The 14,654-nt window shown below is 51.9% G+C and overlaps 1 protein-coding gene and 1 non-coding gene across 4 annotated transcripts; both read right to left on the reverse strand.

The window, feature by feature from the left end:
• Nucleotides 1–358: 358 nt before the first annotated feature.
• On the reverse strand, nt 359–10,941 carry PEX11G (peroxisomal biogenesis factor 11 gamma). 3 transcript variants are annotated; one of them, XM_055545437.1, is made up of 6 exons: nt 10,730–10,939; nt 10,137–10,182; nt 8,642–8,830; nt 5,983–6,161; nt 1,488–1,550; nt 359–944 (listed from the first exon to the last, which is right to left on the reverse strand). In XM_055545437.1, exons 3-6 carry the CDS (start codon nt 8,678–8,680, stop codon nt 713–715), a joined length of 513 nt encoding a protein of 170 aa, XP_055401412.1. In that variant the 5' UTR covers nt 8,681–8,830; nt 10,137–10,182; nt 10,730–10,939; the 3' UTR covers nt 359–712. The 3 variants fall into 3 exon arrangements, with proteins under 3 accessions (XP_055401412.1, XP_055401409.1, XP_055401411.1); XM_055545434.1 differs by lacking the exon at nt 10,137–10,182 and having other exon boundaries at nt 10,730–10,941; XM_055545436.1 differs by lacking the exon at nt 10,730–10,939 and having other exon boundaries at nt 9,567–10,710.
• Nucleotides 10,942–13,793: 2,852 nt separating this feature from the next.
• Nucleotides 13,794–13,866, reverse strand: TRNAG-CCC (transfer RNA glycine (anticodon CCC)). The gene has a single exon. It is a non-coding gene; the product is annotated as a tRNA-Gly (tRNA).
• Nucleotides 13,867–14,654: the final 788 nt, after the last annotated feature.

Consider the following 14,654-nt stretch of genomic DNA (forward strand, 5'->3'; position numbering starts at 1 on the left):
CACGTCAGCCCTGAGTCCACACCGTGGCTGTGAGATGCTTCAGCCACGACAGGCACCCCGTGATGCCTGGGAGCTTGAGACCCGGGCAGGGCCTGGCAGAGGAGGCAGCATCCACGGTGCCCAAGCCCGCGGGTTGGGAAGGAAGGACCGCCCTCTGTGGCTGAGCCTCTTGGGGTCAACAGGCTGCGTTTGTAGCATCAGAGGGGAAGGTGGGCTGGGAGGTGGTGCTTCCCGCTGCAGCTCCAGCCCACAGGAGGCTGAACCCTATTAGACCCAGGGGGCGCCCCCGACCGCTGGAGAGAGAGGGCGTGAGAATAAGCAGACGGAGACACGGGGCTTAGGAATCAGCTCACACCTGGCCTGGCACCATCACCACCTCATTTAATTAATCCACACTTCACAGTCCTCAGGCCCAACCCAGCTGCCCTGCTTGCCTTTATTGCACACAGGACTAAGGCCTGCCAGGGGCTGGTTCCTCTTGCAAGTTGAGTCTTTGGGGTCTTCCTGCTCCACCCCTACTAAGGCGGCACCTGGGGGACCTCAGCCGCCCAAGCCCACCCCTCTGGGGGCTGGTACCCTAGACTGCTCTGGTGTGTCCTCTAGCCGCACCTTCCTACTGGCACCTGGCCGTGATCTGGATTAGAGACCCGCCCGTCCTGGGCAATCACGCTCCATGGGAAGGGTCCTTGTTGGGGTCTGGCGCCCCTATCCGTCAGGGGGTGGAGTTGGCCTGGCCACCTGCTTGGACTGCCTGGTACACGCTGAGGAGTGACGAGAGGGTGCCCAGGAGGCCTACCAGCCACTGGGGGAAGCGGCCGGCCCACAGGACGCCCGGGGGCAGCCAGTGCACTGCGTTGGCCAGGTCCGCCAGGTTGCTCAGGAGGGTCAGTACCTCCGAGCAGATCTGGGTCTCCACGGTCCTCCGCTTGCCCCGGGTCAGCCGGCTGTGGGAGCAAAGGGCAAGGAGTGCTGGGGAGGGCGGAGGACCGGCAGGCTGCGACCGTCACATCCGCCAGAGGGAGCCCACAGTGGGAACCAGAGTCTCAGGTCCGCGGGCGGGAGGGAGGCAGGAAGGGGAGGGGTGAGCAGCTTCTAGGCCTGCGCTGGGCACCTGCTTTACCCTGCATTCTTTCCCAGGATGAGACAGTGACTGACCTTGGTCCTCAGGATCCACCTTGGATCATCCTCCCAGACATCCTCCCATCCAGCCCAGCCGTGAAGGCTCAGCCCTGGAGTCCCAGCTCTGCCACTTCCTGCCTAGGGGCCCCCAGCTAGCCTCAGTTTCCCCATCTGTAAAAGGGCTTCCATCCCCCAAGGGCCGCAGCGATGCCCCGGTACCTGGCACACATCAGCCCCCCACCCCCACCCAGCAGAGCCTGCATGCATGGGGTAGGGCAGTGACTCTGAGCACCTCCTTGACTGGGCAGATCCGCTGGGGACCCCAGCTTGCCGGAAGAAGTCTTCTAGGGGAACCGTGGATGACGTACCTGGTGAAGGCTTCCGGGGGGTTCCTCAGCCTGTGTCTCAGCTTCACGACGATCCACAGAGACCTGCAACACCACACAGGATGGGGTGGGAGCAGCTGGGTAGGGGGTCACCAGGTAAATGGGGTCCGGATGGGTGCAAAGCCTGTCCACTCCCTTCCTACACAGACACACCCTGGACACTGGCTGGACCTGTCTGAAGGCAGTCTAGACAACCTTCTGGGTCCCCAGGGCTGGATCTGCAGGTTGGGGAAGCAGCCACTAGATGGGCATCCTCCAGTGCTCCCTCCAGCCTTTGCTCCCTGCAGCCTGGGGCAGGTGACTCTCCAGCACCCTGGGGTCTTAGGGACCCCTGGTCATGTTGTTGTTCAGTCACTCAGTCGTGTCCGACTCTTTGTGAGCCCATGGACTGCAGCCCACCAGGCTTTTCTGTCCTTCAACAGCTCCTGGAGTTTGCTCAAGCCTGTGTCCATTGAGTCATGATGAGCACACACCAAATGCTCCCCAGCCCCCATACCCTTGCTCACACCAAATACAGAGAAACAATGGGAAAACTAGCTGCTCTAAAATGAATGGAGGACTTCCCTGCTGGTCCAGTGGTTAAGACTCTGCCTGCCAATGCAGGGGACTTGGGTTCAATTCCTGTTCGGGAAGACTGCACGTGCTGAGGGGCAGCCCAGCCCATGAGCCAACTACTGAGCCCACATGCTGCAACCACTGAAGCCTTTCTAGCACCTAAAGCCCTTTCTCCACAAGAGAAGCCGCTGCAGTGAGAGGCCCGACCACTGCAGCTAGAGAGCAGCCCCCGCACAGCAACGAAGACCCAGTGCAGCCATAAATAAGTGAAATTTTACATAGATAAAAAGCACCCTGCTGCTGCTGCTGCTGCTAAGTCGCTTCAGTCGTGTCTGACTCTGTGTGACCCCACAGATGGCAGCCCACCAGGCTCCCCCGTCTCTGGGATTCTCCAGGCAAGAACACTGGAGTGGGTTGCCATTTCTTCTCCAATGCATGAAAGTGAAAAGTGAAAGTGAAGTCGCTCAGTCGTGTCTGACTCTTTGCGACCCCATGGACTGCAGCCCACCAGGCTCCTCCATCCATGGGATTTTCCAGACAAGAGTACTGGAGTGGGGTGCCATCGCCTTCTCCAAAAAGCACCCTAAAAGGTATTTAATACAAAATAACATGAATGGAAGAACAAGCAGAGCATATTCACCCTAAAAATAGGATTTTTAGGGCAGTGGAAATACTTCAGTGGTGGATACATGTTATACGTTTGTCCAAACTCAAAGTGCAACACAGAGTGTGAACCCTGATGTAAACCATGGACGTGGGGTGATTATGCCATGTCAACGTCGGTTCATGGACTAACAAATGTCGGGCCGTGGTGCCATGTGGATGGTGGGGAAGTCTGAATGTGTGTGGCGGGTACGTGGGAAAACTCTGCTTCCGGTTCAGTTTTGCTGTGAACCTAAAACTGTTCTAAAAAATAGTCTATTTAAAAGAAAAAAAATTAAGGGAAACAAGGCAGCCCTGAAAGCAGGAACGGGAAGTCTCTCGGGGCCGCAGGTCACAGGGCAGCCTCAGAAGAGGCTGTGGCCTCAGAGCACCCGGAGCCCAGCCTGGGCACCCTGAGCACACTGGGTGGGGGCAATGCTGATGGAAAGACAGGGCCAGCTCCATAACAGCCGCCGAGACTGTGAGGGGAGCTGACGTCGAAACGGAGCCGCATCCTTGAACCAGGAGAGCAGAAACAAGTGAAAATGTGTCAGCACGGCATCCGAAACAAAGGCTGTTGGGACTGACACATGTGTGCTGCTGCTGCTGCTGCTTAGTCGCTCGGTCGTGTCCCACTCTTTGCGACCCCGTGGACTGTAGCCCGCCAGGCTCCTCTGTCCATGGAATTCTCCAGGCAAGAATACTGGAGTGGGTTGCCATTCTCTCCTCCAGGGGATCTTCCCGACCCAGGGATCAAACCCGCATCTCCTTCTTGGCAGGTGGATTCCTTACCACTGAGCCACCTAGGAAGCCCACTACTGTGTATAAAGTAGATAACTAATGAGAACCTACTGTATAGCTAAGGAACGCACTGCTCTGTGGCAGCCTAAATGGGAAGGAAATCCAAAACAGAGGGGGTCCATGTATACATACAGCTGATTTCACTTTGCGATACAGCAGACACTAATACAACATTTTAAAGCAACTAAACTCACACACACACACACACAAAGTTTTGTTTTTTAAATCAAAGACTGGGGAAAATCACCAAAGTATAGAGAGAGAGGGTCTCTGGGTTGGATAGTGGATGACTTGAATCTTTGTCAACAAAGGTCCGTCTAGTTAAGGCTATGGTTTTTCCAGTGGTCATGTATGGATGTGAGAGTTGGACTGTGAAGAAAGCTGAGCACCAAAGAATTGATGCTTTTGAGCTGTGGTGTTGGAGAAGACTCTTGAGAGCCCCTTGGAATGCAAGGAGATCCAACCAGTCCATCCTAAAGGAGATCAGTCCTAGGTGTTCATTGGAAGGACTGATGTTGAAGCTGAAACTCCAGTACTTTGGCCACCTGATGCGAAGAGCTGATTCATTTGAAAAGACCCTGATGCTGGAAGGGATTGAGGGCAGGAGGAGAAGGGGACGACAGAGGATGAAATGGTTGGATGGCATCACCGACTCAATGGACATGGGTTTGGGTGAACTCTGGGAGTTGGTGATGGACAGGGAGGCCTGGCGTGCTGCAGTTCATGGGGTCGCAAACAGTCAGACACGACTGGGTGACTAAACTGAACTAAACTGAACTGAATCTTCCACTTTGGGGTCTGCTCACTTTCCAGACCGTCTACAGTAAACATATCACTAGCGTGAGGGGGAGACAAGGACTACTGGACATCAGTGTATGCCCAGGGACAAGGGACAGCAGATGAGGGCACTGGCCCCCAAACCTTGAGGTCAGGGGCTGCCCCACATCCCTTCAGGGATCTAAGAGACCTTTGCCTCCAGGAAACAGGGGCACTGGAGGTCCTGCTTTGCCCATGCTTTCTGGGCCAGGGGGCTCTGAACAAACCCATTCAGCAAATTGGCAGAGGGGAAGAAACCATTAAAGTTTTAGAGACCTTATGGTTTGTGGAAGCATGGAGCCAGTCTGGAAACTCCTGGCTGCTCGGTCTGAGGTTTGCTGATGACAATGCAAACAGGACCCGGGGACCCAGGGAAAGGCAGCCACACCAGCCACTTCTGTCCATGCGCCCCAAGTTATTTTCTTCTTCCTGGGTCTGGTAGGCATAGTCATGGGCCCCCCGCCCCCAGAGATTCCCACATCCTAATCCCCAGGCTTATGACATCTGTTCCCTTCCACAGCAAAAACGACTTTGCAGGCCTTCCCTGGTGGTGCAGCGGATAAGAGACCACCTGGCAATGCATGAGACACAGGTTCGATCCCTGGTCTGGGATGATCCCACATGCCTCAGAGCAGCTAAGCCCATGCACCACAACTACTCAAGCTCTCATACCTAGAGCCCAGGCTCTGCAACAAGAGAAGCCACCGCACCTCAGAAGAGAAGCCGGCACACCACAACAACAAGGAGCCTCTGCTCGCCACAACTAGAGAAAGCCCGAGCACAGCAACAAAGACCCAGCACAGCCAAAAATAAATGAATAAATTTTTTCAAAAAGGAATTTGCAGATGGAATTGAGTTAAGGGTGTGGACATCAGAGATGATCTGGGAGGGTGGGTGTCATCACAGGGGTCGTCAAAGGAGGGAGGAGGAGGCTCAGAGTCAGAGAAGGAGTTGAGACAAGAGACGCAGAAGCTGGAGTGACGGACATGTTTCAAAGATGGAGGGAGGGGCTGCGAGCCGAGGAATGCGGGCGCCTCTAGTCGCTGGAGGGCTTCCCAGGTGGTGCCAGTGGTAAAAGAACCCGCCTGCCAATGCAGATGGAAGAGATGCAGGTTTGATCCCTGGGTCAGGACGATCCCCTGGAGGAAGCAGGGCACAGCAACCCAGGCTTCTTTCGTGGAGAATGCCATGGACAGAGGAGCCTGGCGGGCTACAGTCCATAGAGTCGCACAGAGTTGGACACAACTGAAGTGACTTAGCACACACACATGCACACTAGAAGCTGGGAAGGCCGAAAACAGACTCCCTAGGAGCCCCTAGGAGGAACGCAGGCCTGCCCACGCTTGGATGTTAGCCCACTGAGAGCCATTTTGGACTTCTAACCTCCAAAACTGTTAAGATGATCAATTTGTGTTGCTTAAAGCTGCCAGAGTCGGACATGACTGAGCAACTGAATGGAGAGCTGCCAAGTTTGTGGGAATCCATTTCAGCAGCTGCAGGGGATGGACACAGTGAGGGATGACAAGAGGGGGAAAGGCAGGAGAGGCCAAGACAGTCCCACCCCCGACCCCCAGCCCCCCAGTCCCCCAGTCCACCTGCCCACCCGCCCAGGTGATGTCAGGGGCTCCCTTCCAGTCTCCTGATGGGCAGCAACGCTGCTTACCTAGCAACCCCCAGGAGCAGGGAGAGGCCCCAGAGGGTGGTGCTCAGTGTCCACCACCGGGCAGAGTCCACGTGGAGGATTTTGGCATCGGCGGCCCAGGCGACATGTTCACAGGGGTAGTAGAGCTGGTCGGCCAGGTTGCTCAGGACGGACACACAGCGGACAAACACATCTTCCTCCTGCAGGAATGGAAGAGTGGGGGCTGGGCCTGTGGTGGGTTGGACCCACAGCAGGACCCACCCACTGTCCATTTCAGGGGCTCGGGCCGTACCAGGGGGCAGTCACAGGGCAAGGTCCAGGCCAGGTAGGTTGGCTCATGGCTGGCACTGTGGGGGAAAGGCCTGATTTCTCAGTGTGGTCACCTCTGCCCAGTAGAGCGGCTGGTCTCAACTCCACTGCACTGTGGGATCCCTGCATGTGTGTGCAAGCTGCTTCAGTCGTGTCCTCTTTGCGACCCCATGGACGTAGCCCAACAGGCTCCTCAGTCTATGGGATTTCCCGGGCAAGAATACTGCACTGGGTTGCCATTTCCTTCTCAAGGGGCCCCTCCTGACCCAGGGATCAAACAGATGTCTCCTGAGTCTCCTGCATTGGCAGGAAGATTCTTTACCACTGCACCACCTGGGACACCTCAGGGGATGCCTGGGGAGCTTCCAAACCCCCACTCAGCCCCCAGCCCCAGGGCTTCTGCCTCACCAAGGCTGAGGTGGGCCCTGGCACCAGTAATTTTTTTAAGTTCCCGGATGATTCCTGTGGAGGACAACCTGGGATGCCCTGCATCAGGGCATTCCTAGTTCCTGGGTATGGGTCTCAGGCTCAGGACCCTGAGGCGGGCAGGGGAGGGAGCCCCACAGAGAACCCTCTCCAGGCAGAGCGGCTGGCTGGCCTGCTGGGTTGCCACACACCCGGTGCCAGCTTTAAGCAGGCACAATGCTCACTACAAGGCTTGGGTCACCTCCCCCAGATCAGACAGGGGTGAGCACCCGGCAAGGCAAGGCTGGTTGAGACTGTAGGAGCCTCTTCCCTGGGCCCCAGCCCCCAGGGCCAGGCCCCCTTCAGGCCTCCAAGTTGGCCCGGTCCCTGGCCGAGTCCTTCACTTCCTTGCCTGTAACCGTGTCATCCTCGCTGCCTGCCGTGCCCTTCCCCTCTTCTCTGTCTTCCCTGTCTAGCCCTCTCCTTCCTGGTAGCCGGCTGTGGTCCTGCCTCCCTCTGGGTGCTGAACCCCACTCCAGCTCCCCCATCCCATCTGGGACCTTCTGGGGTGTCCCAGCACACTTCACCCCTCTGTGAGGATGGGGCTCACTCCACCGGTGTTTTCTGAGAAGCTGCAAGACCTGGGGCCCTATGCTGGGGAAGAGGCAGGAGCAGAGGGCACTCAACCATAGAGGATTCTTATTCTGGCTAAGGGATATACGAGATGCAGAGAGCCCCCTCCCCCTCACCTAGGGACTCAGGGCAGTCTTCACAGAGGAGATGGTTGGGGGGACAGTGCAGGGAACATGCCCTCATCAAAGAAGCTGGAGAGATGGGTGTCAACACAGGAGGAAGGCCCAGGCATACCCTTGAGATTGGGGATAATCAGGCCATGGGCACTGGGGCGGGATGGGGGGGTGCATCTGAGCAAGTGAGTCTGGGAGGAGACCCCCAGAGGGTCAGGGGAAGGGCAGGGCAGCGCAGGAAGGGGGCGTAACTCAGCCCATCCCCTGGGAAAGCAAGATCACATTCCCTGCTGCCCCCTCCCCAGGTGAGGAGCATCACTCTAGACCCACTGGTGACATGATGAGGTTCTGTTGTATCTGCAAGATCTTATAAATAATCTACGTGTCCAACAGGGGACCAGTTCAGTAAGTCACCATCCGGCCATACATGTGCACCCTGAGGCCCTAAAGAAGGAAGGAGCTTCTTTTGGTTTTTGTTTTTTTGCCAAGGCACATGGCTTGAGGGGATGTTAGTTCCCCAAACGAGGATTATACTCAGGCCCTCTGCAGTGAAGGTGGCGCAGTGGTAAAGAATCTGCCTACCAATGCAGGAGACGCAAAAGATGCGGGTTAGATCCCTAGGCCGGGAAGATCCCCTGTAGGAGGAAATGGCAACCCACTCCAGTATTCTTGCCCAGAGAATCCCACGGACAGAGAAGCCTGGAGGGCTACAGTCCATGGGGGTCGCAGAGTTAGACACGACTGAGGGCGCACTCTTCTGCGGCAGTGAAAGTGCTGAGTCCTAACTGCTGGACCACCAGGGAATTCCCAGAAGGAGCTTATTTTGGACTGATATGGAATGACCTCCAAGTTGCACTGTTCCATGAAAAAAGCAAGTGGCAGAAGAATGTAAATGTCATGTAACTATTGACGTAAGCAAAGCACAGGTGCAGGAAGTCTCATGAAGGAAACACAAGAAGCTGAGAGCAGTGGCTGCCTCCGAGGAGGAAAACTGGTGACCGAAGGGTCAGGAAGAAGACTTCTTAATTACATAGTCTTTGGGACTGAGCTAATTTGTTTAACTGAAATTGAAACAAGAACGTCTGATTGTCCCAAAAAAAAAGTAAAATTGAAAAAAATAATAAACTGCCCATATTGTTGCCTTTGTAAAGGCCAGTCCATAAGATGCCAACTTCCCAGGGTCTGCACCCCTTCCCTGGAGCCCCACGCACCCCCGTTACCTCTGCCCCCAGGCCGTACTGCTTAGTGTAGACAAACATGGCCGCATCATCAAAGAGTCTCAGGACGATCCTGCAGTGGCTGAGCTGGGAGGACAGTGCCAACAGGCGCGTCCCCACTTCTGACCTGGCAGGACATTGTTCCACCAGGACCCCGCCCACCAGCTGGCAGCAGTAACCCAGTGTTCGGATCTGCGGGAAACCAGAAGCAGTCAGTAGGACTGAGCCGATCACCCCTGACCTGGCCTCGGGCCTCGGGGGATCAAACAGGAGGAGGACTCTCAATCAAACTCCCAACAGAAAGTTGAAAGGTACTTGTAGGTGGGATACATGGAGACACACGACATCATTGTGCAAAAGGCTCTGGGAGACTGGATTGACAGGTATACACTATTGATACTATGTGTAAAACAGACAACTGGGTGTGTTAGTCGCTCAGTCATGTCCGACTCTTCGAGACCCCATGGACTGCAGCCTGCCAGGCTCCTCTGTCCATGAGGATTCTCCAGGCAAGAATACTGGAGTGGAATGCCATTCCCTTCTGCACAGGATCTTCCCAACCTAGGGATTGAATCTCAATCTCCCACATTACAGATTCTTTACCATCTGAGCCACTAGGGAAGCCCAAAACAGATAACTAATGAGAACCTACTGCATAGCTCAGGGAACTCTAGTCAGTTCCTGAATGGTGACCTGAATGAGAAGGAAGTCCCAGATGGAGGAGATATATGTATATGGATGGCTGATTCATTCTGCTGTATGGAAGAAACTAACACAACATTGTAAAGCAACCATATACTCCAATAAAAATCAATTTTTAAAAGAAAAGGCACTATGGAGACTCAGGGCATGCTGGCTCATGTCACTGAGTGGCACAGTCTTTGGAGACACATAATGGGGACGAGAAAAAGAAACCCCTATATCTTACCTCCTGGATCCTTTTTCCCAGCAAGCAGGAAGGCTATTTGCATCTACCTGGCTAGACCAAAGTCCGTGGCTGGGTTGTGACTTAGGAAGGTGAGCAGGCCTCAACCCAGTGAACAAAAGGATAATTTGTTTGCATTACTTTAGTGAGAAGGAGCCCAGTGGTGATTCCGGAATCAGTGGGTGATTTGGAGCATGGTGAACAGGGTCTGCTTCCCCACCCTTACATCTTTATTTCATCTGCTTTTCACAAGTTGCTTTTTCCTGTTGTTTTATATATTATTTTTACTTGTAATGCCTTTTCGTATCTTTGTAATGGCAAAAACACTGCATTTTAAATCCAGCTTTTTTGTTGTTGTTTAGTCGCCAAGTCATCTCCGACTCTTTTGCAAACCCATGGACTGTAGCCCACCAGACTCCTCTGTCCATGGGATTTCCCAGGCAACAATACTGGAGTGGGATGCCATTTCCTTCTCCAGGGGATTTAGAACCTGAATACTCAATCAGAGAGGATTTGCCTAGAACCTAAATGCCCAGCCACTGGTACATTCCCTGGTACAACTGGAATGCCTACCTGTAAGAGATTGATTGGGACAAGCTCAGAGTCCGACCTCAGCGGCCTGGAAGGAACAATCTATATGCCCAATCTGAGTCGAGCGGAAGGTCAGAACCCAAACATCCAGCCACAGGGAAAGCAGTGCAAAATCTTATATCCCCATATTAGATTTTGACAACCGAGGAACTAACTACAGTGGGTTAGTCTGATCCTAAATGTCCCAACATGGGTTTGTTTGGCATGGGAATGTCTGGCCAGGCCAAACTGGCCAGAGCAACCTAAGTGCCCAACTCCAGGGGATTTAGTCAGAACCCAAATGTCCAGCCTTAAAGGGAGCCCTGCCACATCCCAAATCCTTATACAACATTGTCTGGGACCAACTTCAGTGGTCAGGCTGGATTCAAACGTAAAAACGTGAGGATCTGGCTGGTACTGTAAATGTCCAGTCGTTTGGGGTGGCGGGAAGAACCTACATGTCCACCGCTAGGGGACAGAGCAGCTGTCCTGGGGGGAATCTTGAGTGACCCCGCTCCCTCTCTGGCCTCAATGTCCCAGTGTCTGGGTTTTGGCCGGACTCCAGGACCTCTGGCCTCTCTCCACCCCAGCCTCACCAGGCGATCGCGACCCCTATAAGACTCCAGCGCCGACGCCAGATCGTTCAGGGCCACCATAGCGACTCCACCGTGACGACACAGTGATGTCAGTTCGTCGCGTCAGGGGGCGGGCCTGGCGTAGTGGGGTGCGTTCCTGGGAGCTTTCTGCGCAGGCGCTGGCACGACCCTTTGTCCGGGACTCGGCCCTTTGTCTGCTTCTGGGAGCAGAGCAGTTTGCAGTTTTGGGACTTCTACTTGTGGTTTCTCCCGGCCCTGTGCACCTAGATGGACGGTCTGAGCTCGCTACCCATGTTTTCAAAGTTAACCAGTTACACACATAAAGATTCCAAGCAAAAGCACCAACCTGTTTGCTGTGGTCCAAGAAGAAAGTTTTCTAATTTTTCTGCTTCACCCTTTCTGCATTGTCGGCTTGTCTTTAGAGAGCATGGTTTGCTGTTATGTCCTGTAAGGCAGTTTTAAAAAGTCAAGGAAACTTTGGGGAATTCCCTGGTAGCCTAGTGGTTGGGACGCTCTGCTTGGACTACAGGGGGCGCGAGTTCCATCCGTGTTTCCGCGTGCCTGCGTGCTCAGTCGTCCGACTCTGCAGACCCCATGGACTTAAGCCCGCCAGGCTCCTCTCTCCGTGGGATTTTCCTGGCAAGAATACTGGAGTGGGTTGCCATGCCCTCTTCCAGGGGATCTTCCCAACACAGGGGTCAAACCCGCATCTCCTGCATCTCTTGCATTGGGAGGCGGATTCTTTACCACTGAGCTACCTGGGAAGCCCAAGTTCCTGCACGCGTGCATAAATAAACTAGTCTCCTTAAAAAAAAAGAAAAGAAAAGAAAAGAAATGCATGGAACCAGTCTAGAAGATTAGACAAGAATCTGATAAACTGGAATATCCCCAGAGGATAACTGGGTGGCTGATGTTGACTGAAATAAAAACGCACACCATGAGAGCTGTGAGTTTTTGTTTTATTGTGGGGTTTGCTGAGAGCGGCTATAACCCAAGAGGTCTCAGGAAGAGTTGAGTGGAAGGTCTGCACGTGTGTGATTTTGGAGATTATGTGTAATCACGCATCCCAGTGGAAAGTTGTTTCTGGTCACAAAGAGCAAATACTGCAGTTAATGATTTTAGTGCTTTTCTAAGTGTGGGAAGATGGACAAGAATCCAGACTCAGAAATTTTTTTCCTGAAAACATCTTCACTATCTGAAGGCCTGTCCTGTCAGTTTTCCCAGAGCAGAGAGCGGCTCGTTTCTGATCCTCCACGTGGAACTCTTTTCAGGGGGTGTTAAAGGTCAGTGACTGCAGTGGCCAATGACTCAATCCTTGTGGAGCCAGATGGCCAGCCATTAGTCATCACTGGGAGATTAAATGTTCACCTTTGTACTGTTTTGTAGTCTTTGAATTTTGTGCCATCTGCATGGACTAGCCGGGAAAAAAAAAAATCAAAGACACTATTTTTTGTTTGACTTAGTATGAATAGAATGCTAGATTTCTATTTTATATTCAAAACTTTGATATAGTTCCATGTATTTTGGCATCTACTACTACTGCTAAAAGTCTAGAAAGTTTATTATCTCAGTGATTTAAAAAATTTTTTTGAAAGCGGCTTGAAACCTCTAATCCAATTCTGAGAATATAAAAAAATACTATGTTGTAAAAAAATCAAAGCACAGGGAATTAACATGTGATACACTATGATTAATTTTGTTCAAATTTCACAAAATTGTGTGTTAGTGTGCATTTGTTTTCATACCTTATTCAAGATTCCACATTATATTTAGTTCCATTGAGCAGCTTCAGCTGCATGCAACAAATTCTGGTAAATTCTCTTTTCATTTTTATTCTATCACAAATATTTTCTAATTTTCCTTGTTATGGCTTCTTAGATTCACCCATCATTTAAAATTGGGCATTTAATTTCCAAATGCATACCCACTCCAGTATTCTTGGGCTTCCCCTGTGGCTCAACTGGTGAAGAATCCACCTGCAATGCGGGAGACCTGGCTTCGATCCCTGGGTTGGGAAGATGCCCTAGAGAAGGGAATAGCTACCCTCTCCAGTATTCTGGCCTGGAGAATTCCACAGACTGTATAGTCTGTGGGGTTGCAAAGAGTCAGACACGACTGAGCAACTTTTAGCCTCACTCATATAGCAAAAAGTTCACCATTTAAAAATGTACAATTCTGTGGTATTTAGTACATTCATGTGTCATACAGACATCCCACCTTGATAGTTTTCAAATGTTTTCATCACCCTCAAAAGAAACCTTGTCACTCTTTCATGCAGTCACACTATTCCTCCTCCCCCAGTCTCTAGCAACCACCATCTACTGTCTGTGTCTACTGATTTACCTATTCTGGACATTTCTTATGCATAGAATCATGTAACATGTGAACATTTGTGTCTGGCTTCTTTCACTGACCCTGTTTTTTAAGTTCTCCACATTGTGCATGTCTCAATAGTACTTAATTCCTTTCATGGCTGAATAATATTCCATGCTCTGGCTACATCATATTTTTATCTGCTCATTGGTGGGTGGACACTTGGGTTGTTTCTACCTCTTTTTGTTTGTTTTTTTGCTACACTGGGTCTTTGTTGCTGCTCGAGGCCTTTGTCTAGTTGCAACAAGCAGGGGCTACTCTCTAGTTGCAGTGCGAGGGCTCCTCATTGCAGTGGCCTCTGTTTCAGAGCACCAGTTCTAGGGTGAGCGGGCTTTAGAACTGTAGCACGCCGCTCGGTAGTTGTGGCTCATGGTCTTGGTTGCCCCTGAGCGTGTTGCCCTTCGGAATCGTCCTGGACCAGGGATCGAACTCATGTCCTTGGCATTGGCAGGCGGTTTCCTAAACACTGGACCTCCAGAGAAGCCTCATTTCGACCTTTTGACTCTTGTGAATAGTGCTGCTGTGAAAATGGTGTATGTGTACTTGTTCTAGTCCCTGCTTTCAGTTCCTGCCTACGAGTAGAATTGCTGGGCCATTCTACTATGTTTGACTTTTTAAAAAAATATTTATTTGGCTGTGCCAGGTCTTAGTTGTGGCATGCAAACTCTTAGTTGCAGCATGTGAGATATAGTTCCCTGACAAAGGATCGAACTTGGGCCCCCTGCATTGGGAATGCAGAGTCTTAGCCACTGGACTACCAGGGAAGTCTCCATGTTAGACTTGATGAGGAACCACTAGACCATTTTTCAGAATGGCTGCACCATTTTACATTCCCACCCACAATGCACAAGGGTTCCAATTTCTCCACATTCTTGCCAACACTTGGACTATTCATTTTAATAATACATTTTATTTAACCCAACATGCAAAAATATTGTCATGCCAGCTTGGGATCCGTCCAGACTAATGTACACACATTATACCACCTAATCCTCTCACCTCCATTCTCTTCTCATAGTTCATCAGCTTTCTTTGTCCTCTTCTTAGTCAATTCAGGAAATTCCTCTACATACATTCCTCCTGTGCAAGATTGCATCTGCTCTCCTATTTTTCCCAAGGCTAAAATAATAAATAAGGCTCAAGGAAAGATAAGCTGGCTTACCAGTAAGGAGACACCCAAGAGCTCATCTCCTGCTGACTCTGAAGTGGTATCTCACTGTGGTTTTGTTTTCCATCACTAATGACGCTGACTGGTTTCCTTTTTTAAGAAACAAATACATTTCCTCTTGATTTAGACACATATTACTCATCCAGCCTGATTCACTCATATCCAACCATGTTGCCTTTGTCCTGTTCCTTGAAGTTCCAGCCCACACCAACCTCAGGACTTTTGCACATGCTGTTGGCTCTGCCTGGAAGGCTCTCCTTCCAGATACTCATCTGGCTCCCTCCCACACTTCCTTTTCAGATATACTCAAATGTCATTCTCCTCTGGGACCACACACACATACCCCTAGGCACTTCCTCGGAGAAGGCAATGGCACCCCACTCC

Source organism: Bubalus kerabau, chromosome 1 (assembly GCF_029407905.1).
Source record: "Bubalus kerabau isolate K-KA32 ecotype Philippines breed swamp buffalo chromosome 1, PCC_UOA_SB_1v2, whole genome shotgun sequence".
Taxonomy (NCBI): domain Eukaryota; kingdom Metazoa; phylum Chordata; class Mammalia; order Artiodactyla; family Bovidae; genus Bubalus; species Bubalus kerabau.